The sequence below is a fragment of the Mesoplodon bidens genome (genome assembly GCF_964165515.1).
Source record: "Mesoplodon bidens genome assembly, chromosome: 4".
NCBI classification, from domain to species: Eukaryota; Metazoa; Chordata; class Mammalia; order Artiodactyla; family Ziphiidae; genus Mesoplodon; species Mesoplodon bidens.
The window spans coordinates 73,759,374-73,783,486 of NC_138160.1; the positions used below are offsets into that span (position 1 = coordinate 73,759,374).

Here is a 24,113-nt window from a genome sequence, read left to right on the forward strand (position 1 = left end):
GAAATTAAATCTCATTTTAAAGATTTAAATAAGGAAGATTAAATGAACTAATAAATATTCATTCTTAGTGAATAGTGTAAGATATACTTTAAGCTTTTTAAAATTAGTCTCTTGGGGCTTCCCTGGTGGCGCAGTGGTTGAGAGTCCGCCTGCCGATGCAGGGGACACGGGTTCGGGTCCCGGTCCGGGAGGATCCCACATGCCGCAGAGCAGCTGGGCCCGTGAGCCATGGCCGCTGAGCCTGCGTGTCCGGAGCCTGTGCTCTGCAACGGGAGAGGCCGCAACAGTGAGAGGCCCGTGTACCGCAAAAAAAAATAAATAAATAAAATTAGTCTCTTCTCTAGATTATGGGATGTACTTACTTAACTAAATGTGGTTGTTATTAAAGTACATGTCTAATTTAAAAGTATGTCATACCATGGAGACATTTATTTGAGTCTTTTAAACCAGGAACATAATTTTGTTCCTGGTTTCGGAGAGTAGCTGGCTTATACCTGGATCAAGAGGCTCTTTACCTTTGATAACTGCATAATAAAGTATTTAAATATATAAGGAATCTTTTGCTACTGTTCCAGAAGAAACCTCTTGCATAGAATTTTCCAAATTGATACAAGTATATTCTCTTTGAATATACTCATGTTTACCTCTCTTTCCTGATATAATGTGTTATTAAAAAAAACTATGGTTGAAAGTAAAGGCTTGAGCTTCCCTGGTGGCGCAGTGGTTAAGAATCCACCTGCCAATGCAGGGGACACAGGTTTAAGCCCTGGTCTGGGAAGATCCCACATGCTGCGGAGCAGCTAAGCCCCTGTGCCACAACTATTGAGCCTGCGCTCTAGAGCCTGTGAGCCACAACTGCTGAGCCCATGTGCCACAACTACTAAAGCCTGTGCGCCTAGAGCCCGTGCTCCACAACAAGAGAAGCTACTGCAATGAGAAGCCCGCACACCGCACGAAGAGTAGCCCCTGCTCGCCGCAACCAAAGAAAGCCTGTGCGCAGCAATGAAGACCCAATGCAGCCAAAAATAAATAAATAAAATAAATAAATTTTTTAAAAAAAGAAAAAAGAAGAAAGTAAAGGCTTTTTCGGTCGGGGCATGACCTCGGCAGACCTGCACTCTGAGCCTCTGTTTACTGCGTGCAAAAGGCACACGAGGCCCAGGGCGCCACCTAGAGGCACCTGGAGGAAGGAGAGTTGGTGCAGAGCCGGAAGAGCATGCAGCCAGGCGGGGGTCGCGGCTCCTACAAAGGCACAGAGCATGTCAGTAAGCTGAGATTCAGTGGCTAAGACCGCTGTTAAGAGCCTTCTGGCACTACTAATATCAGAGCCCTGTGGCTGACAGCGTCTTGGTGCTCTGGCTCGGTGTCAGGCCTGTGCCTCTGAGGTGGGAGAGCCAAGTTCAGGACATTGGTCCACCAAAGACCTCCCGGCTCCAGGTAATATCAAACAGTGAAAGCTCTCCCAGAGATCTCCATCTCAACACCAACACCCAGCTTCACTCAACGACCAGCAAGTTACAGTGCTGGACACCCTATGCCAAACAACTAGGAAGACAGGAACACAACCCTACCCATTAGCAGAGAGGCTGCCTAAAATCATAATAAGGTCACAGACACCCCAAACACACCACCGGACGCGGTACTGCGCACCAGAAAGACAAGATCCAGCCTCATCCACAAGAACACGGGCACCAGTCCCCTCCACCAGGAAGCCTACACAACCCACTGAACCAACCTTCGCCACTGGGGGCAGACACCAAAAACAATGGGAGCTACAAACCAGCAGCCTGTGAAAAGGAGATCCTAAACACAGTAAGTTAAACAAAATGAGAAGAGAGAGAAACACACAGCAGATGAAGGAGCAAGGTAAAAACCCACCAGACCAAACAAATGAAGAGGAAATAGGCAGTCTACCTGAAAAAGAACTCAGAGTAATGATAGTAAAGATGATTCAAAATCTTGGAAAAAGAATGGAAAACATACAAGAAACGCTTAACAAGTACCTAGAAGAACTAAAGAGCAAACAAACAATGATGAACAGCACAGTAAATGAAATTAAAAATTCTCTAGAAGGAATCAATAGCAGAATAACTGAGGCAGAAGAACAGATAAGTCACCTGGAAGATAGAACAGTGGAAATAACTACCACAGAGCAGAATAAAGAAAAAAGAATGAAAAGAATTGAGGACAGTCTCAGAGACCACTGGGACAACATTAAACACACTAACATTCAAATTATAAGGATCCCAGAAGAAGAAGAGAAAAATAAAGGGACTGAGAAAATATTTGAAGAGATTACAGTGGAAAACTTCCCTAATATGGGAAAGGAAATAGTCAATTAAGTCCAGGTAGCACAGAGAGTCCCATACAGGATAAATCCAAGGAGAAACAAGCCAAGACACATATTAATCAAACTATCAAAAATTAAATACAAAGAAAAAATGTTAAAAGTAGCAAGGGAAAAGGAACAGATAATATACAAGGGAACCCCCATAAGGTTAACAGCTGATCTTTCAGCAGAAACTCTGCAAGCCAGAAGGGAGTGGCGGGACATATTTAAAGTGATGAAAGGGAAAAACCTACAACCAAAATTACTCTACCCAGCAAGGATCTCATTCAGATTCAATGGGGAAATTAAAAGCTTTACAGATAAGCAAAAGCTAAAAGAATTCAGCACCACCACACCAGCTTTACAACAAATGCTAAAGGAACTTCTCTAGGCAGGAAAAAAAAGTGAAGGAGAAGACCTACAATAACAAACCCAAAACAATTTAGAAAATGGTAACAGGAACATACATATCAATAACTACCTTAAATGTAAATGGATTAAATGCTCCAACCAAAAGACATAGACTGACTGAATGGATACAAAAACAAGACCCATACATATGCTGTCTACAAGAGACCCACTTCAGACCTAGGGACGCATACAGACTGAAATTGAGGAGTTGGAAAAAGATATTCCATGCAAATGGAAATCAGAAGAAAGCTGGAGTAGCAATTCTCATATCAGACAAAATAGACTTCAGAATAAAGACTATTACAAGAGACAAAGAAGGACACTACGTAATGATCCAGAGATCAACCCAAGAAGAAGATATAACAATTGTAACTATTTACGCACCCAACATAGGAGCACCTCAATACAAAGGCAAATGCTAACAGCCATAAAAGGGGAAATCGACAGTAACACAATCATAGTAGAGGACTTTAACAACCCACTTGCACCAATGGACAGATCATCCAAGATGAAAATAAATAAGGAAACACAGCTTTAAATGACACATTAAACAAGATGGACTTAATTGATATTTATAGGACATTCCATCCAAAAACAACAGAATACACTTTCTTCTCAAGTGCTCATGGAACATTCTCCAGAATAGATCATATCTTGGGTCACAAATCAAGCCTTGGTAAATTTAAGAAAATTGAAATCGTAACAAGTATCTTTTCCGACCACAACGCTGTGAGACCAGATATCAACTACAGGAAAATATCTGTAAAAAATACAAACACATGGAGACTAAACAATACACTACTTAATAACCAAGAGATCACTGAAGAAATCAAAGAGGAAATCAAAAAATACCTAGAAACAAATGACAATGAAAACATGATGACCCAAAACCTATGGGATGCAGCAAAAGCAGTTCTAAGAGGGAAGTTTATAGCAATACAATCCTACCTCAAGAAACAAGAAAAATCCCAAATAAACAACCTAACCTTACACCTAAAGCCATTAGAGAAAGAAGAACAAAAAATCCCAAAGTTAGCAGAAGGAAAGAAATAATAAAGATCAGATCAGAAATAAATGAAAAAGAAATGACGAAAACAATAGCAAAGATCAATAAAACTAAAAGCTGTTTCTTTGAAAAGATAAACAAAATTGATAAACCATTGGCCAGACTCATCAAGAAAAAAAAGAAGACTCAAATCAATACAATTACAAATGAAAAAGGAGGAGTAACAACTGACACTGCAGAAATACAAAGAATCATGAGATTACTACAAACAACTATATGCCAATAAAATGGCCAACCTGGAAGAAATGGACAAATTCTTAGAAAAGCAGAACCTTCTGAGACTGAACCAGGAAGAAACAGAATATATAAACAGCAATCACAAGCACTGAAATTGAGACTGTGATTAAAAATCTTCCAACAAACAAAAGCCTAGGACCAGATGGCTTCACAGGCGAATTCTATCAAACATTTAGAGAAGAGCTAACGCCTATCCTTCTCAAACTCTTCCAAAATATAGCAGTGGAAGGAACACTCCCAAACTCATTCTATGAGGCCACCATCACCCTGATACCAAAACCAGACAAAGATGTCACAAAGAAAGAAAACTGCAGGCCAGTATCACTGATGAACATAGATGCAAAACTCCTCAACAAAATACTAGCAAACAGAATCCAACAGCACACTGAAAGGATCATACACCATGATCAAGTGGGGTTTATCCCAGGAATGCAAGGATTCTTCAATATACGCAAATCAATCAGTGTGATACACCATACTAACCAATTGAAGGAGAAAAACCATATGGTCATCTCAATAGATGCAGAAAAAGCTTTCAACAAAATTCAAACCCATTTATGATAAAAACCCTGCAGAAAGTAGTCATAGAGGGAACTTACCTCAACAGAATAAAGGCAATATATGACAAACCCACAGCCAAAATCATTCTCAATGGTGAAAAACTGAAACCATTTCCTCTAAGATCAGGAACAAGACAAGGTCTGTCCACTCTCACCACTGTTATTCAACATAGTTTTGGAAGTTTTAGCCACAGCAATCAGAGAAGGAAAAGAAAGAAAAGGAATCCATATTGGAAAAGAAGAAGTAAAGCAGTCACTGTTGCAGATGACATGATACTATGCATAGTGAATCCTAAAGATGCTACCAGAAAACTACTAGAGGTAATCAATGAATTTGGTAAAGTAGCAGGATACAATTTAATGAACAGAAATCTCTTGAATTTGTATATACTAATGATGAAATATCTGAAAGAGGAATTAAGGAAACACTCCCATTTACCACTGTAACAAAAAGAATAAAGTACCTAGCAATAAACCTACCTAAGGAGACAAAAGACCTTTATGCAGAAAACTATAAGACAATGATGAAAGAAATTAAAGATGATACAAACAGATGAGAGATATACCATGTTCTTGGATTGAAGAATCAACATTGTGAAAATGACTATACTACCCAAAGCAATCTACAGATTCAATGCAATCCCTATCAAACTTCCAATGGCATTTTTCCCAGAACTGGAACAAAAAATTTTACAATTTGTATGGAAACACAGGAGACCCCCAAATAGCCAAAGCGATCTTGAGAAAGAAAAATGGAGCTGGAGGAATCAGGCTCCCGGACTTCACACTATACTACAAAGCTACAGAAATCAAGACAGTATGGTACTGGCACAAAAACAGAAATATAGATCAGTGGAACAGGATAGAAAGCCCAGAGATTAACCTACACAACTATAGTCACCTTATTTTTGATAAAGGAGGCAAGAATATACAATGGAGAAAAGACAGCCTCTTCAATAAGTGGTGCTGGGAAAACTGGACAGCTACATGTAAGAGAATGAAATTAGAACATTCCCTGATACCATACACAAAAATAAACTCAAAATGGATTAAAGACCTAAATGTAAGGCCAGACACTCTAAAACTCTTAGAGGAAAACATAGGCAGAAAACTGTATGACATAAACCACAGCAAGATCCTTTCTGACCCACCTCCTAGAGAAATGGAAATAAAAACAAAAATCAACAAATGGGACCTAATGAAACTTAAAAGGTTTTTCACAGCAAAGGAAAACATAAACAAGACGAAAAGACAGCCCTCAGAATGGGAGAAAATATTTGCAAATGAAGCAACTGACAAAGGATTAATCTCCAAAATTTACAAGCAGCTCATGCAGCTCAATATCAAAAAAAACAAACAACCCAATCAAAAATGGGCAGAAGACCTAAATAGACATTTCTCCAAAGAAGATATACAGATTGACAACAAACACATGAAAGAATGCTCAACATCACTAATCATTAGAGAAATGCAAATCAAAACTACAATGAGGTATCACCTCTCAACAGTCAGAATGGCCATCATCAAAAAATCTACAAACAATAAATGCTGGAGAGGGTGCGGAGAAAAGGTAACCCTCTTGCACTGTTGGTGGGAATGTAAATTGATACAGCCACTATTGAGAACAGTATGGAAGTTACTTAAAAAACTAAAAGTAGAACTACTCTACGACCCAGCAATCCCACTACTGGGCATATACCCTGATAAAACTATAATTCAAAAAGAATCATGTACCGCAGCATTCATTGCAGCTCTATTTACAATAGCCAGGACATGGAAGCAACCTAAGTGTCCATCGACAGATGAATGGATAACGAAGATGTGGCACATATATACAATGGAATATTACTCAGCCATAAAAAGAAATGAAATTGAGTTATTTGTAGTGAGGTGGATGGACCTAGAGTCTGTCATACAGAGTGAAGTAAGTCATGAAGAGAAAAACAAATACCGTATGCTAACACGTATATATGGAATCTAAAAAAAAAAAAAAAAAAAACGGTTCTGAAGAACATAGGGGCAGTACAGGAATAAAGATGCAGACATAGAGAATGGACTTGAGGACATGGAAGGGGGAAGGGTAAGCTGGGACAAAGTGAGAGAGTGGCATGGACTTACATATACTACCAAATGTAAAATAGATAGCTAGTGGGAAGCAGCCCCATAGCACAGGGAGATCAGCTCGGTGCTTTGTGACCACCTAGAGGGATGTGATGGGAGGGTGGGAGGGAGATTCAAGAGGGAGGAGATATGGGGATATATGTTTATGTATAGCTGATTCACTTTGTTATAAAGCAGAAACTAACACACCATTGTAAAGCAATCATACTTCAATAAAGATGTTAAAATAAATAAAGAAATTAATTAATAACTAAAAAGCAAATAAAGGCTTTTAAAAAATATAATATATATGTGTGAATACAGTTTTATATATACTGTATATATACATTATGTGTGTATACACACACACACACACACACACACACACACACACACACATAGTGTGCGTATACACACCATGAATGGAAAAGAATTGGCCAGACTGAATAGAAGTGCACAACTGTCATAGGGAGCCATATTCTAGATAGTGTTCCATCTCTGTATGTTCACCAGCTTTCTCTCATCCCCCACTACCTATGTGCTTTAAGAAAGGGAGACTTATGGACTAATGTAAAGAACTAAAGCTCTACAGACTTAGACAAATAAGGTAGGAGATCTCTTCCTTATAATCAAATGGCTGGTGGCTCAGGGCATTGAGATTTGTTCACAAAGAACTGAGGGCACAGATTAAACATATTTCATGTTGTAATAGATTCAATGTTTGTTTATAGTGTTCTGAGGTAGAATTATAGAAATGATTGGTATTTTCTCTGCAATGAAATTTATTATATTTTTAATAAAGAGAAATGAATCAATGAATTTTATTATTTTAATGAGTTTTAGCTGCAAAGGTGCATAGACAGCATCTGGTCCAGTGGTTCCCAGCTCAGGTTCCTGAACCACTGGGGTCCTCTGAGCTAGAAACAGGAGTGACAGTGGTGATGATTCTGTAAGCCATTTCAGAAGCTTAATGGAAATCATACATTTACCTGCATTGTGACCACAAGGTCTGTTATTGAACAAATGGAGTTTGTTTGGTTTATTAACTCTCAATATACTGTCAGGGTCCATTTTAATTTTTTAGTTTCTTTTTGAGCAGTTCTTACTATTTTATGTAGTGATTGATATTCATTACTTATTTTTTCATAGACATCTTCCAAAGAACAAAGAGAATTTGCTTTAGAAAAGAAAAAAAATTCATATGGTCTTAGCATTACCATACTGGCCAATTGGACCCTTTCATAAATCTAAAATACAGTTTGGAACCTTAATGATCTTATTTTTCTTGCATCTTGAAATATTTTACTGTTTCATCATCATAGATATTATTTCATCACTTTTCATTAACTGTTCTCTACTATGAACTCATGAATCAATGAGTAAACAGTATATCTCTAAGAATGAAAAGGACATATGGTATTTTCATACAATTAATCTTTCACATAATATTTTGTGATAGGAACCTTGAAAATTCTGTTTGCTAAAATGATGTGACCATTTTTTTTTCTTTTTTGATGGTATTTATATACCAAATTTTATTTCATATAGTTTGTAACAAGACAACTGCTGAAGGCAAAGGCAAAGACAAAGATGATTGAAAGGAAATAGATTATGTAGAAATGAAACAATTTATTGGACTGATCACATTAATTGGTAATTATAAATCTAATTATGAAAATGTTTTACAATTATAGATCAAAGAAGATGGCTGGGCCATCCTCTCTTCAACAAAAGTGTGAACCATAACAGTTTTTTAAAGTGTTACATTTTGATGGTGCTAATACAAGAAGAATTGGAAGTAATGATAAGCTAAAACCTATTAATAGAAATGTATTTGTCATCTAGAATCACTTGGGTGGTGCAGGTGTGAGAAAAAACAGATATAATCAGTTAGAATTTATTAAAGATGTATTTGAAATCTGGAATCAGGATATATGAAATGCTTATATTTAAGGCTTGTACATGACAAATTCATGATGCACAGTTGATGCACAGTTAGCTGCATCCAAAGGATGTAGCCCATTTTGGGTGAATATACCTTCAAAACCAGGGAAATAGTGGAATATAATGAGTTTACTATACTTTGTTATTAAAGTTCCCAGTAATTAATTTTCTTTTTAAATAACAGCTTTACTGAGATAAAATTTACAGATCTAAAATTTACTTTTTAAAATATTTCAGTGCGGGGCTTCCCTGGTGGTGCAGTGGTTGAGAGTCCGCCTGCCGATGCAGGGGACACGGGTTCGTGCCCCGGTCTGGGAAGATCCCACATGCCGCGGAGCGGCTAGGCCCGTGAGCCATGGCTGCTGAGCCTGCACGTCCGGAGCCTGTGCCCCGCAACGGGAGAGGCCACAACAGTGAGAGGCCTGCGTATCGCAAAAAAAAAAAAAAAAAAAAAAAAATTTCAGTGCCTTTGAGTGTACTCACAGAATTGTGCTACCAACAGTGCTATCTGATTTTTAGAATTTGTTCATCATCCTGAAGAGATACCCCCATACCCATTAGTATCACTCCCCATTGTCCCCTCCCCCCCTCAGCCCATGGCAACCAGTAATCTGCTTTGTCTCTAGTGATTTGTCTGTTCTAGACATTTCATATAAATGGAATCATAATATGTGTTCTTTTGTGGCTGATTACTTTCACTTAGCATAATGTTTTCAGGGTTCATACATAGTAAACCATGTATCAGTGTTTCATTCCTTTTTATGGTTGAATTATATTCCATTATATGTATATACCACATTTTGTTCATTCATCAGTTGATGGACATTTGGGTCAGTTCCACATTGGGGCTACCATGAATAATGCTGCTATGAACATTCATATACATGTTGTTGGGTGGACATATGTCACTTTTATTGTGTACATATCTAGGGTCATATGGTAACTCTTTATTTTACATTTTGAGGAATTGCCAAAATGTTTTCTGAAGTGGTTGCACCATTTTACATTACCAACAACATATAAGGGTTCCAATTTCTCCACATCCTTGTTAACACTTATTACTGTCTTTTTAGTTCTAGCCATCTAACTGGGTATAAAGTGGTAGCTCATTGTAGTTTTGGTTGGAATTTCCCTAATGACTAATGATGTTGAACATCTTAGCATGTGCTTTTTGTCCATGTATGTCTTCTTTGGAGAAATGTCTATTTATATCCTTTGCTTTTTTAAATTGAATTCCAGTAGTTGGTTTTCAACATCTCTTATTCTTCTGTAAATTATTTGAAAGTAACTTAAAAATATAAAAATGGTTCATTGGTAGTAACTGTTATTATTAATAAATGGTAATAATTTTTTCTTGGTAAATTGAGGGTTAAATTTTTTCAAGATATAGAATCTGTTTTGGAGAAAAATTTTAAATGCAGATGCTGGGAATCTCTCATTTGCCTTCTCTTTACAGATGAAAAACTTGAGAGCAAGATTGAAGTCAAACAGTTAAATATCTAGAAAAGCCTTGTCTCTTAGTTTCTGATCTACTCTTTATTTTAGTTATCTTTGTCTAACACCATGGTCTTAGTATTATTTGGTGTACAATATTATATGTTACAGGTGTACAATATAGTGATTCACAATTTTTAAAGGTTACACTTCATTTATAGTTATTATAAAATATTTACTATATTCCCTGTGTTGTACAATATATCCTTGTAGCTTATTTTATACCTAATAGTTTGTACCTCTTAATCCCCTACCCCTGTATTGCCCCTACCCACCTCCCTCTCCCTACTTGTAACCACTAGTTTGTTCCCTGTATCCATGAGTCTGTGGAAGCATTTTTTTTAACATGGAAGAAAAATCAGTGTCTGCTTGGGTCTTAATTTTTATATTTTCATCTTTTATATTACCTTCTGCTTTTCATGACTATCCTCCTAAACCAGTTTTTATGATGAACCATGGTTTCAAGCTATTGTATAATGGTGTCACTTGCTAACTTGTGCTGTTGGGAAAGGGTTTGGGCCCTCATCGAGGGAATTTCTTGTGTCAAAGTGGGCAAAGCAGAGCAAGAGCCACAGCCACAGTCCCGTTTTTGGTGAGCTCATAAGGTCCCTGCAGAGTTCTCAGCAGTGACATGGAAGGCTTGCAGCTTGCTCATTCATGCCCCATCAAGTCCAACCTTGCCTACTCCTACCCTTTTCCCCATTGTCTTCCCCAATGGATTGTGAAAAGTAGCTCACTGAGAAGCCTAAGTAAATGTGTGTACTAAGCATTCACTTACCTTACTGGAGGTAAGCAAACAGCCCTCCATCCTCACTTAGGTACTTGAATACCTTCCAGTTATACAAGGTTTAGAGATTGGGAGCTGAAGGCCAGTGTCACAAGAAGAAAATAGAAGATGCCAAGTAGACCCCCTGCCCTTATGTGTAAGTGGCTTCCTGACTTGTATTTGGGCTTTTGTGAATATTCTTAGAGATGAGTCAGATTGTCTGATTCTAAGAACCATAATTAGGGTTTAGGTCTCTGCTCACCCCCAGCCATTCATACCCATGTGCTTCTTGCCACTTCCCTAAACATGTAATACTCATTGAACTGTTCAGTATGTGTCCAGGAACACATTGTGGAGAAATGTAAGAAACTCCCTGTATGTGAAATAAAAGATGTTACCTGGTGTTTTCAATTATTTTAAAATTTGTTTTTCTATCTTTTTTCTAGATATTGAAAGATATAGTAAAAGATACATGAAGGTGTACAAAGAAGAGTGGATACCAGGTAATTGTAAAACTGAAAATGTTAAAATAATCTTTAAAGGCTATCTCCCTACCCCATATTTTTTAGGACAAATTTTGTATTTTCACCATAGGAAAGTAGAGTCTGGCTCTTTTCCTATAATTAATTAGCAACATAGATCTTTTGAAAACTAAGATGAAAAGATTTTTATATTGTAACACGGAAGGGTTGAAGTGTTTTTTTGGAAATTTTAGGATACTTTGTTTTTTTTTTATAAACTGGGGCTCACCAGAACCATTGGGTTTTCCATTTCCTTTTGCCACAATCACAGTTTTAGTCTCTAATCCCAGTATTCCTCACTTCTGTGCACCTGCGTGATTTTATAGCTTCTGAGGAGAAAGCAAGTCTATTTTTATGAATATTTTAAGCCAAGTTTGTGTATCTTCCTTTCTTTCCAGCAGGCATAGACTCTTTGATTGTTAAGATGCCTTTTCAACAGAACCATACCTAAGAGTTTTTTTTTTCAACATTCACAAAATTGCCTTGGATAGAGACAAGGTGAAAGGGGGCTGCAGAGAACTCATCCAGTTCATTCATTTTATAGAAAATTAACAGTTGCCATAGAAATGAAGAGACCTGTCAGGACGACATGGACCATACTACTAAAACCCAGGTCTCCTCATTTTAACTCACTTTCCTTTGACATCTCTGTCCTTGGTGTGTTATAGAAACTGCCTGTATGTAAATGCATAAGTTGCATTTACAGCATTATTGTTTTCCTGACTTACAGTGCTCTTTCTTTTCAGTGCCGATTATTGATAAGGTTGTGTCCCTCTGAAGACACTGTCTTAGGTCTCTCATTTCTTCTACTTCATAAACATTCATCTCTAAATGATTCTCTTTAAATACTTTCTCATGATCACCTGTGGATTGTTTATAAAAAGAAACATATTTAAAGCAAAATTTATTAGTTCGGCTAAAATAGCTTGAGATATAAATGTTTTCTGCAGAAGACACTGAGTTTTTCTTTTATTAGCAGGCAGCATTTTTATCTATTTTTATGTTGCTTCATTTTTCTGATTAAGCTTAAAAATGAAAAGGAAGTGACAAATTAAAGGAATTTTTTAATTAATGCAGGCAAAATTATTAATTGGAGGGAATTTACTTTTCCATAGCTATTTGTATTTTTAATTTTAAAGTTTTCCTATAATAGAATTGTTTATTTAGTTTTGCATGTATTAGGATTGTGATCACATATTTTAACTTTTGAAAAAAATTTTATTACATAAGAAATACATATCAACTACAGGGCTTCCCTGGTGGCGCAGTGGTTAAGAATCCGCCTGCCAATGCAGGGGACACGGGTTCGAGCCCTGGTCTGGAAGGATCCCACATGCCACGGAGCAACTAAGCCCGTGCGCCACAACTACTGAGCCTGCGCTCTAGAGCCCACGATCCACAACTACTGAGCCCACAAGCCTAGAGCCCATGCTCCGCAACAAGAGAAGCCACCACGAGAAACCTACACACTGCAACAAAGAGTAGCCCCTGCTCACCGCAACTAGAGAAAGCCGGCGCGCAGTAATTAAGACCCAATGCAGCCAAAAATAAATAAGTTAAATAAATAAAATTTAAAAAAATACATATCAACTACAGAAAACTTACAAAATACAGAGTAGTTAAATAAATAACACTTAAGAAAAACAGCTATAATCCTAACACTCGCAAGGAATTACTGTAATATTTTGTCCCCAACCTAGAGCTTTCTCTGCACAAATATATATAAAAATATTTATATGGTAGGTTTATTTTTTAAGTGGAATTCTATATGTATTGTTTTAGAAGCTTTTTTAATTTACCAGTATATCATGAATAACTTTTCATGCCCATAAATATTTTTCTACATTTTTTGTTATGAAAATTTCTGTATTTGAAATTAATTATATAAATACTATATAGCTGTTAAAAGAATGTTGTAGAAATTTTATAACACTGTTTCAAAGCTATTTTAATAAACTTTTTTTCTTCATAGGAGAAAATATATCACTGTTATAATTTGATCCCAGCTAAATATGTATAATCAGATATTAAGAAACTTTATTTCCTTTGCATGAGCAACTATCATGGACTTTAAATAGTTATAGCTAGTGCCAGTAATTCCTAGAGGAAACTGCCATTTTTATATTTCTCCTTTTGTATGCACAGATTGGAGAAGACTCCCTAGAGAGTTGATGCCAAGAAAAAAATGCAAAAAAGGTACATTAACTAATATAATAATAATAATCCAGGTAGGAAAAGGTACATTAACTAATATAATAATAATAATCCAGGTGGGAAAAGGTTATTGCTTAACTTCCATTTAATATGGAACTGTCAATCTAATGTTACACTCAATGTTCTGAATGCTTTTTCTTAAAATATTTTTGACATTATGATTACTTTGTTGGAGCCTTTTGCTGTTGATTTTTTGTTTTGTTTTCTTTGCTTTTGTTTGTTTAATTGTTTTTCCTTTATGGAATTTTGATGTGCTAGGAAAGACTTTTCAATTATGTAGATATTCTCATTTGCATATTTGAAAGTTTTAAAATGATTATACTGGCTATATTTTAAGTTTTTAACTAAAACATTTGGAACTGGTAACGTTTGGGAACTGTCAAATAGAACTTTATGGTGTACATAAAATATCACAGTGAAAGCTTTTGTTGTGTTATTCTCTCATAATTCCACCAAATACAAAGTTGTTGAGCATCTACTATTGCCAGACACTGTGCTAAGAGGGATAAAACAGTGAGCAAAGTAGGAGTAATCCTCTCCCTCACAGAGCTCACAGTCAGTTGGAGTAAAGACATTAAATGTAACACACTGTCTTCACTGGGAGGCCAGGGAAGGGTTCTTTGAGGAAGTACAATTGAACTCCAGATTGAAGGACAAGTACAAGCTTGCTAAGATGAGGTTGTGGGAGAGACATTGAGAAATTGGGTTTTTTAATGTGTTTTTATTGTTGAGTTTTAGGAGTTCTTTGTATATTTTGGCTGATAGTCTGTAGGAAAAACACTCTTGCTGGGTGTTTGTCCTTTCCTGTCACACCACTACCACATTCACAGCAATTCTGACACCAGATGTATGGAGTTTTTTCCTGCACATCAAGCCATGCTCTGCAACACCAGCTGTGTCTCCTACAATTTAATTCCGTTCTGACACTAACTGGAGTTAGCACAGACCCCACAGATTAAGGGCTCCGTCCCAGGAGACTACTCCCTACTACAGATGTCAATCACAAGTATAGTGTGTCTCCAGGTTACCCACGAATTCTGTCTGAATTGGCTACAAATCAGAGGTTCCCATGCCCTCCACCCCCAACCTTGGATTTGATTTGCTAGAACAGCTCACAGAACTTAGGGAAACATTTACTTACGTTTACCAGTTTATTATGTAATAAAGGTTATGATAAAGGATACAGATGAACAGTCAGGTGAAAAGATACATAAGATAAAGTCTGGAAGGTCGCCAGTGCAGGAACTTCTGTCTCTGTGGAATTGGGATGTGCCACCTTCTAGTACATGGATATGTTCACCAAGCCAGAAACTCTTGGAACCACATACTTTGGGGATTTTTATGGAGGCTTCATCACATGGGCATGATCAATCATTAACTCACTCTCCAGCCCCTCTCCTCTTTTCCAAGGGATGAGAGATGAGGCTGAAAGTTCCAGGCTTCTAATCATGGCTTGATGTTTATGATAACCCACCCCATCCTGAAGCTGCCCAGCAACCCACCAAGTGTCACCTCCTTAGAACAAAAGACACTCCTATCACCCAGTAAATTCCAAAGGATTTAGACACATATTAGAACAACAACAAAAAAACACACTATTGTCACTTAGGAAGTTATAAGGGTTTTAGGAGTTCTGTGGCAGGAACCAGGAGCTGAGACCAATATATATTATTTTCTATTTCACACAATCCTTTTTCAAATATGTCTTTGGAAAACATTTTCTCCTAGTCTGTAGCTTGTCTTCTTATTACTTGACAGTGTCTTTCATACAGCAGTTTTTAATTTTAATGTAGTCCAGCTTATCAGTTCTTTTTCTCATGGATCATGCCTTTGGTTTTGCCTCTCAGAAGTCATCACCAAGCTCAAGGTCATCTAAATTTTCTCCTATGTTATCTTTTAGGAGTTTTATAGTTTTGTGTTTTACATTTAAGTCTGTGATCCATTTTGAGTTAATTTTTGTGAAGGGTGTAAAGTCTGTGTAAATTCATTTTTTTGCACGTGGAAGTCCAGTTGCCTTTTTCTGTATTTATGTGGGTCTCTTTCTGGGCTCTCTATTTGGTTTCGTTGGCCTATGTATTTATTCTTTCACTTATACCACTGTTTTAAAGTCAGGTAGTGCCAGTCCTCTAACTTTGTTATTTTTCTTCGGTGTTGTGTTGGCTATTCTGGGTCTTTTGCCTCTCCATACATACAGTAGAGTCAGTTTGTCGATTTCTGCAAAATAATTTACTAGGATTTTGATTGAGATTGCATTGAATTTATAGATGAAGTTGGGAAGAAATGACATCTTGAAGATATTAGCTCTTCCTATCCATGAATATGGAATATCTCTCCATATATTTAGCTCTCTGATTTCATTAATCAGAGTTTTGTAGTTTTCCTCATATAGATCATTTTGGTAGATTTTTACCTAAGTATTTCATTTTGGTGGGTACTAATGTAAATAGTAATATGTTTTTAATTTCAAATTCCACTTGTCGGTTGTTCATATATAAGAAATCTATTGAATTTTGTATATTAACCTGTATCCTATAACCCTGCTATAATTGCTTATTAGTTCCAGGAGTTTTTTAGCCAGTTCATTCAGATTTTCTACATGTTGTCTGTGAACAAAGGAAGTTTTATTTTTTCCTTCCCAATCTACATACCTTTTGTATCCTTTTCTTATCTTATTGTATTAGCTAGGACTTCCAGTGAAATGTTGAAAAGCAGTGATGAGAGGGAACTTTTTTGCCTTATTCCTGATCTTAGTGGCAGAGTGTCAGATTTTTATTATTCATGATATCAAGTTTTTCACCACTAAGTATGATGTAACTATAAGGTGTTTTTGTAGATATTCTGTATCAAGTTGAAGAATTTCCCCTCTGTTCCTAACACTAAAAGTTTGTATCATGAATGGCTGTTTGATTTTGTCATATGCTTTTTCTGCATCTATGGATATGATCATGTGATTTTTCTTCTTTAGCTTGTTAATGTGATAGATTACATTAATTGATTTTGGACCAGCCTTATATCCCTGGGATAAATCCCCCTTGACTGTGACTTCTATACATTGTTGGATTGGATTTAAGAATATTTTGTTGAGGAGTTTTGTATCTTTATTCATGAGAGATAGTGATCTTTAGTTTTCTTTCTCATAATATGTGTCTGATTTTGGTATTAGGGTAATTCTGACCTCATAGAATGAGTTAGGAAGTATTCCCTCGACTTCTGCCTTTTGAAAGAGATCCCCCTCTCCTTTTTAACATCTTTATTGAGGTATAGTTGACATATAATAAAATGCATATATTCGAAACATACAATTTGGTGAATTTTGGCATATATATTTTAAATGGAAGTATTTTTATTTTGTTTTATTTCAAAGCTACAACATATAAGAGTATTTAGCTTGATTGAGAACAGAATTATTATATATTGAGATCTGATAGTTTACCTGCTGTCCTTTATACCCTTGGCTTTTCTTAGACAAATATATTATTTTCACAATAAAATAACATTTGCTTGAATGATACTGGTCATGTCCTAGTGGATCACAAATTTTTAGCAGATTTTAAAGAGTTGAAAAGAATATATCTGATTTGGAGGAATTAATGTTCAAATACATCCCACCAACTGCTCATCCCTAGAATCACATATATACATTGATGATTTGTAAAAGCTTCCAGTGCATCAGGATTTTCATTTGTTGAAAAAGAAAACAACAAAACTTTCTTTTTCCATTCTTCTTAATATTTTTATTGCATATTATATAATTTTTGTGTTATGTTCCTGGTAAGCTTATACTCTCTCTTTTGTTAAAATGGCCTCCCCTGATTTACATGAAAGTAGACAATACCAAAACAGCCAAAGACTGAAAAAGTTTGTTTCTTGAAGAACCAGCTATTGGCAGGTGTTGAAAGAAACAAAAAAATTCAAATATATGCATGTATTTGGCCAAAGATGAAAAAAAATTCATGTAAATGTTTTGGGGTTGAAACAGTCTTTTAACAACTTTTCATAATTTGACACTTCTTTCTCAATTATAAATAATACATAGCCAAATTGCTGAGTAGACTTGAATATGCAACTGACTTTCTTGGCTAAGAGATTAATAATTTTGATAAGTTTATTTACCTGACCATGTTCTATAATATCCATTTAACAGATTTGTGTGTATGAAATTTAAATAATTTGATAAAAGCTCCTTAGAGAAAAAGACTTCTTGATGTAAGTTACATTCTTAGCTAGTGTTTTCTAGTATCAATATTATAATATATATTGAGAGCTTTTTCATATATGATATTTTATGTGCTACAATTCAGTTTAAACAGTCTTTGCTCTCAAGGGGAACAGAGATAGTTACCCATCATTAAATCTAACTATTTTTTTTATAACTTTTGTTTGAGCAAAACCTCACTAATATGTATGTTTGGGAGTTCTGAACTCAGTGACTCCCCGAGGGGCAATTTGGTATCACAAAATAAATTGTAAATTCCATCAGTTATGGGTCATGCACCACAATCTAAAAATTTCTTCTGCTATAGGTTAAATGTTAATCTTTAACAAAATTACATCCTTCTGAGCCATATTTTCCTCTGTTACCAAGTAATTTCTAGGTATTTAGTTTGATTTGGGGAAAGAATGGTAATACTTTTTGATCACCATGGGACAATTTTGTAACATAATGTTTTGGTAACTGACTAGCAGGATCTATATGTGAAACAATTTTTTATACCCTGCAGTTTCACATTAGCCTCAAAATGCAATATTTTTGATATAGCTTAAAAAATTTTGAATCCCAAAGCTATTAAAACATTCTATTTATATTGCTTTGAGTTTTCAGATTCATATGATGGGTGTGTTTGTTCCATTTAACTATTTTATTCTTCATTACAAAGATAATGCTATGCTGCCCTGAATATAACCTCTTTCTCATCTCTTTAACCACTGGCAAATACATATTTATTCTACACTTGTATGTTTTTTAATTGAAGTATAGTTGACTTACATATTATATTAATTTCAGGTGTACAACATAGTGATGTGATAACTTTTATACATCATGAAATGATCACCACTATGAGTCTAGTTACCACTGATCACCATATAAAGTTATTACAATATTATTGACCTATTCCCTGCACTGTACATTGCATCCTCGTGATTATATATTTTATAACTGGAAGTTTGTTTTTTATTTTCCCAAACCTGGTAGGATTGCCCTATTTAAAATTCCTGATCAGTGAACAGGAAGCCAGTGCAGATGATACATTTGTGGGAGCCTTTCACTGGCCCTCTAGTGCTTCTACCTGAGGGAACATTGTCGCAGTTTGGGCCCTGAGGACATTAAATGCCAGTTCAAGTTTTCAGTAAAGATATCTGGTTGCAGTCTTAGAAAATATCCTATTAAGTGATTATCTTTTACTCCTCACCATGGAAAATTGGTGATGTGTGCTGATTTGTTTTGTTCATTCTTTAGGAAAATTAATTCATCCTGCAAATTATGTGTGCCTGGTATGGCATACCAGCATGCTAGATGGCATATTAAAAGGCAAAGACATTTAATATACAATTGCTGTTATAGAAAAATGTGTTAACAGTGGTTTTACTTCAGCAGGCCCCAAATCCAAAAAGGCAAAAGATACAGGCAAAGGCACTTCACTCACTAATACTGCAGATGTATTGAAAAAAATTGAGGTAAGGTTTTCTTCTTATTATAAGAACAAACTGAAAAATTGTCATACCTCTTTTTGTCTTCTTCCACCTTTCCACCTTCTCTCTCTTTTTAATAACATGTACACTTGGCAGAGCCAAGCCCAGCATACAGGGTAACTAGCAAGGTTTGAACATTGTTGGCTGGGAGATATGGGGGCTCCATTCTGTCCTCTCTATGACTCACCTGTCAGCTTGCCTCACCTTTTGTCACCTGACTCCTTTCCCACTCTATTCCTCTTTTCCCCTTGCATTTGGATTATGCATGGGAAAGAAACATGAATGTATATCTTTAAAAACCTCTCATTTTTTTTCTCTTATTGGTATGTGTGTATTTTTAATGCTTTTCTTCTGCTTTATGTTTAAGTGTAGAAGACTTTATTGAGGGAAAATCCTATCTTATGGCACTTGTTTTTATATCTTTATTTTTTAATATTTCAAAAAAAAGGTGTAAAATTAAAAAGATTAATAAACTAAAAATATGCCCTCCCATCCCTGTCCCTAGCCATCCATTCAATTCCTCTATTTTAGATGGCCAGTGTTACCAGATTTCTTATATATCCTTCCAGAAACATTTTATGCATAGAAAATACAGAATTTTTTTCTTTTTAATGACAAAAAAGTAGCATATTGCACTGTTTTGCCTCTTCACCCTATCACTTAAAATATCTTGTCAATGTTTCCATGTCAGTCTATGAAAGAGTTCCCTCATTCTTTTCTTTTTCTTCTTTTTTTTGGCTACACTATAAGAATGAACCATAATTTATTTAATCAGTAATCTATTGATGGACATTATGTTTCATCTAGTGTTTCACCATTATAAACAATGCTGCAGTGAATCCATGTTAAGTATGTGATTTCACATGTTTAGGATAGATTTCTAGAAGTAGACTTGTTAGGTCAGCTGTTATGTGTACTGTATAATATGGAAAATATGGATAAATATTGGCAGATCATTCTCCAGTGAGGTTATACCAGTTTATTCCCTTTATTCCCACTATCAATGCATGAATTACCTTGCATCGATGGTGATGGTGATGGTAATGATAATGATGATGATGAAAGCAGCTAGCACTTTTTGAGAACTTTTTATATAGCAGGCTCTTTGATGAGCTATTTACATCCATTATGTGCTTAAGTCTTCATAAGAACAAAGAGAGATGGGTATTATTATTCCTCACTTACCAATGAGGACGTCAAGGCTTTAAAACTTTTACTTGCCTGGCCAAGTTGGCATAGCTACCTGGTAACAGAAACTCAACTTTTAAAATTTTACTTTTGACCAGTACTTGAGCTGAAGATAACATGTCTGAAAATCAAGCCAGGAGGATTGTTGAAGGAATAGCAATAACTGTCAGGTTTTACTGTGGCGGAATGATGGATGGGGTTGCAGAACTAGCCATCTTGTATTGATTGAACACAGATTCTGACTGTTCCTAAAACTTCCTGGAAAGAAGTTGCTAAGATGATATGTGCCATAAGGAAGATAGATCTGGACCTCTGGATGTGGTTTCTTATAAGAAAAAGTTGTATTTCCTTATTCTCTACATTTAAACACCTTTTTTCATTACACACTTTGTTAAAACTTGAGTTTTAAATCTAGAAATCCCAATGAGTTAGCAGCTTTATTTAATAGAGCAAAGTTAGCCTCCAGATGACTCCATTATTGTTCATTTCTTCAGCAAAAGTAGTTGCAAGTGTTCTTTAATAAAACTTCTTTAATGGAGAGGGAATGACATCCAGTCAAATCTCATGGTTATTGTGTGAATAATCAGACAGCAGTAAAATAATATTTGAGCTTATTTCTGTATGACATAGAGGTGGCTCTGAGTGGTCTGTAGTATTTAAGCTAGAAGAACTGTTAACTGTTCATAATTCAACTGTTTTCAAAGTGTTTTCACATTGTGTTATTCACATTGTTCTTTAAATAAATCCATAAAGTAGTAGGGGTAAATAGTTATATCTCACAGAACAGAAAATGGAGACTACTAAGTAGATGAATTAAAACTAATACCTTAACACAAAAGCAATAAACTGATGAGACAGTGTGTATGAGATCTTTTTTCTAAATTTCATAAATCTGATATTTGTTAACTGATTTAGGTATTTTATTGGTTTGATTTAGGTCTATGTAGTAGAAATAAAGTTGAAGTTATTTATTTAAAGATAATTGAGGTGGCAGTAGTGGAAATCAAGACCTCCTAGTCCCTACATAGCACTGAATGAACTCTATATTTGAAAGTATTTTTACATAACTGGTTTAAATAATTCTATTGCTAATTATTAAATAATAGCTAATAGCTAATAGCATGGTTCTTCAGATATAGCGTATACCTTGCACAAAGTTAAATAAGTATAGCACTACAGTTCCCTTTTAACTATACAATCTTGTGGGTTGTAGGCCTTTTTACTAGAGTTTGATTAAAATAGAAAAGAAAATTTCATATCTTAATTAACATTAATATATCATCATTGTATGTATGTGTTTTATAAACACTTTAAAAATCTGTAAATACTATTTTGTTTACATGCAGTTTTCCAAAGAGATTGCCAATTGGTAAAAATTGCACACATTATATTGTAGTAATAACTCATATAAGGTAACATGGGTCAGTATGAAGATAAATCATCTTATGTCTATTACCTTGGTCTTATTTGTTCTACCTAAGTGGGGTAAGGTGACAGGAAGGGTAGAGTTTGAATTTTGATTAAAAATTGAGACTATCTGATGTAGTCTTTCATTGCCTTTGGTTTTCTTAAATGTAATTAAAGGGATTAAAAAAATATTTAAGAACCAAATGGAATAGTTAAGTTGTAGTCACACCAAATACAAAATATGTTTTCTCTCTGTATGTAATCTACAGAGCAAATATCTTATAATAGGGTAGAGTATTTACAGCTTTATGAATTAGTGTTCTGATTACTGATTAAGAATAATAGTGTTTTAGTTAAAGTGATCTTATACATTAATTATGAGTATTAATATATGAAATTATTGCTGTCCCCCACCTCCTAGAAAACTGGTGAAATTCTGTCACTTGTGCAAATTAAGCATAGAACAATTTAGCAAATGGATAGTAACAGTAATAAAAACAGGTCACTTTTTATCAAATGGAAAAAATTATTGGTAGTCATAATAGAAATATAAAGATGTAATCTTAAAGTTAAATCTCTGTCTTATGAGAAGGTGGCAGTGGTTTTAACAAGGTGGATAAGTGGAGTCATCAGGTAATCAAAGTTTCTCTAACTCTGCATCTCTTCTTTGCCTTCATTCTTAGAGTTGCTAATAATTGCTAATATTTACTGAGATTTGAGTTTTAATCTCTCTTTTCTTAATGTACCTGCCAGATACATTAAGAAACAAAAATCCTTGGAAATGGGAAGTAAATAATGAGGGAGAATAGAGATAAGAACATGGGTAATCTGCAAATAGGATGACTTGATATTATTTTAAACAGTTTCACTTAGAAACTAAAACATAAACATTTTGAAATGTTACCATTACATTCTCTTTTCTCCTTTCATGTTTGAAGGAAAACAAAATAACATTCTGAAAGTGCTTCTCCATAAACAGAATCAACTCAATATTTTAGAAGGAGGTAGGATAGGAATCATAAAAATAAAGCATTGGGCAGCAGAGCTGATATCACAGCATGACTCAAGACCCAGTTATGAAGTAGCAAACTCAAAGAAAATACCAATGTAATGACAGGCCATTTAGTCCCATCTTTCTTGAGTTAACTCACGGTGTCCTAGGTGGTGGCCTGGAGGCGTTGGTAAGGGAGGGTTAGAATTAGGGTGATAGGTAGCTGTCCTCTTGAGGTTGAGCAGGCAAGTCAGAGTCTAGTGGTTTCATTTAAATTAATGAAGCTCATTTATACCAGGAATTGGAAAAGAGAGGTGATGGTGAAAAATCAGATGAGGAAAATGAAGAGAAAGAAGGAAGCAAAGAGAAAAGTAAAGAAGGTGATGATGATGAGGATGACAATGCTGCAGAACAAGAGGAATATGACGAAGAAGAGCAAGAAGAGGTAATGGTCTATTCTGGGAGAGTAACAAAGTTAACTAAGCTTAAGGATGATCTAATATGGTATATAATTAAAGTAAACCAACAAACAAAAACCAAGTTGATGGGAACCAGGGGTATATTATTATCACTGGCATCAAGTTCTTGGTACCAGGAGAATTATTATAGCATTGAAATTATAGTGATACCAAATGGAATGTAAGAGGTAAAAGTAACTTGATAGGCAAATTTGAAAGTGGAAGTCCACAAGTTAAGGAAATTGATCAGATTAGTTTAAGATCTATATACATACAATTTTAAGTCAGCAATAAGGTAATTAAGGGTTTAGTCACATAAGTTTGAGGGGGGAACTCTGCAGTACCATCAGGTTTTAAATCCCAAAGTGCAAGAGGACACTACCAGAGAACATTCATAATCCAACCTCAAGTATCTCAGTCAGAACTCAGTGTTTTAGATTTGGGATTTCCAACTTTCAGAAACATGGTGCATTTCAAAATAAGCTGGAGTCAGTCAAGCAGGGTAAGTTTGTTGATTACAGCCTCTTTGGGACTTTGTAAACGTCTCATGAATTAACCCTAGGCTGAGAGTTTCTTCTGCATTGCAAGTGACCATTGTCTTCATTTCAGCTTCTCACACCACACTCTGAATCTTTTTTTTCATCTGAATTGCTCCACCTAAGAAATCTTTATTATATGCTACAAGTACTTTACATTAAATTTTGGATTCTTATAAAATTTTTATTGGTGTGCAGTG

General features: G+C 35.5%; 1 protein-coding gene across 5 annotated transcripts in view; it reads left to right on the forward strand.

The window, feature by feature from the left end:
* POLR3G (RNA polymerase III subunit G) overlaps window positions 1–24,113 on the forward strand; it is a 95,426-nt gene that overhangs the window by 65,959 nt on the left and 5,354 nt on the right. For 4 of the 5 annotated variants that reach the window (XM_081232437.1, XM_081232434.1, XM_081232433.1 and 1 more), the window contains exons 4-7: window positions 11,354–11,410; window positions 13,574–13,624; window positions 19,236–19,318; window positions 23,218–23,364. In XM_081232437.1, the coding sequence (XP_081088563.1) occupies window positions 11,354–11,410; window positions 13,574–13,624; window positions 19,236–19,318; window positions 23,218–23,364 (338 nt within the window). The remainder of the gene's footprint in view (window positions 1–11,353; window positions 11,411–13,573; window positions 13,625–19,235; window positions 19,319–23,217; window positions 23,365–24,113) is intronic. The other variant, XM_081232436.1, reaches the window with a different exon arrangement.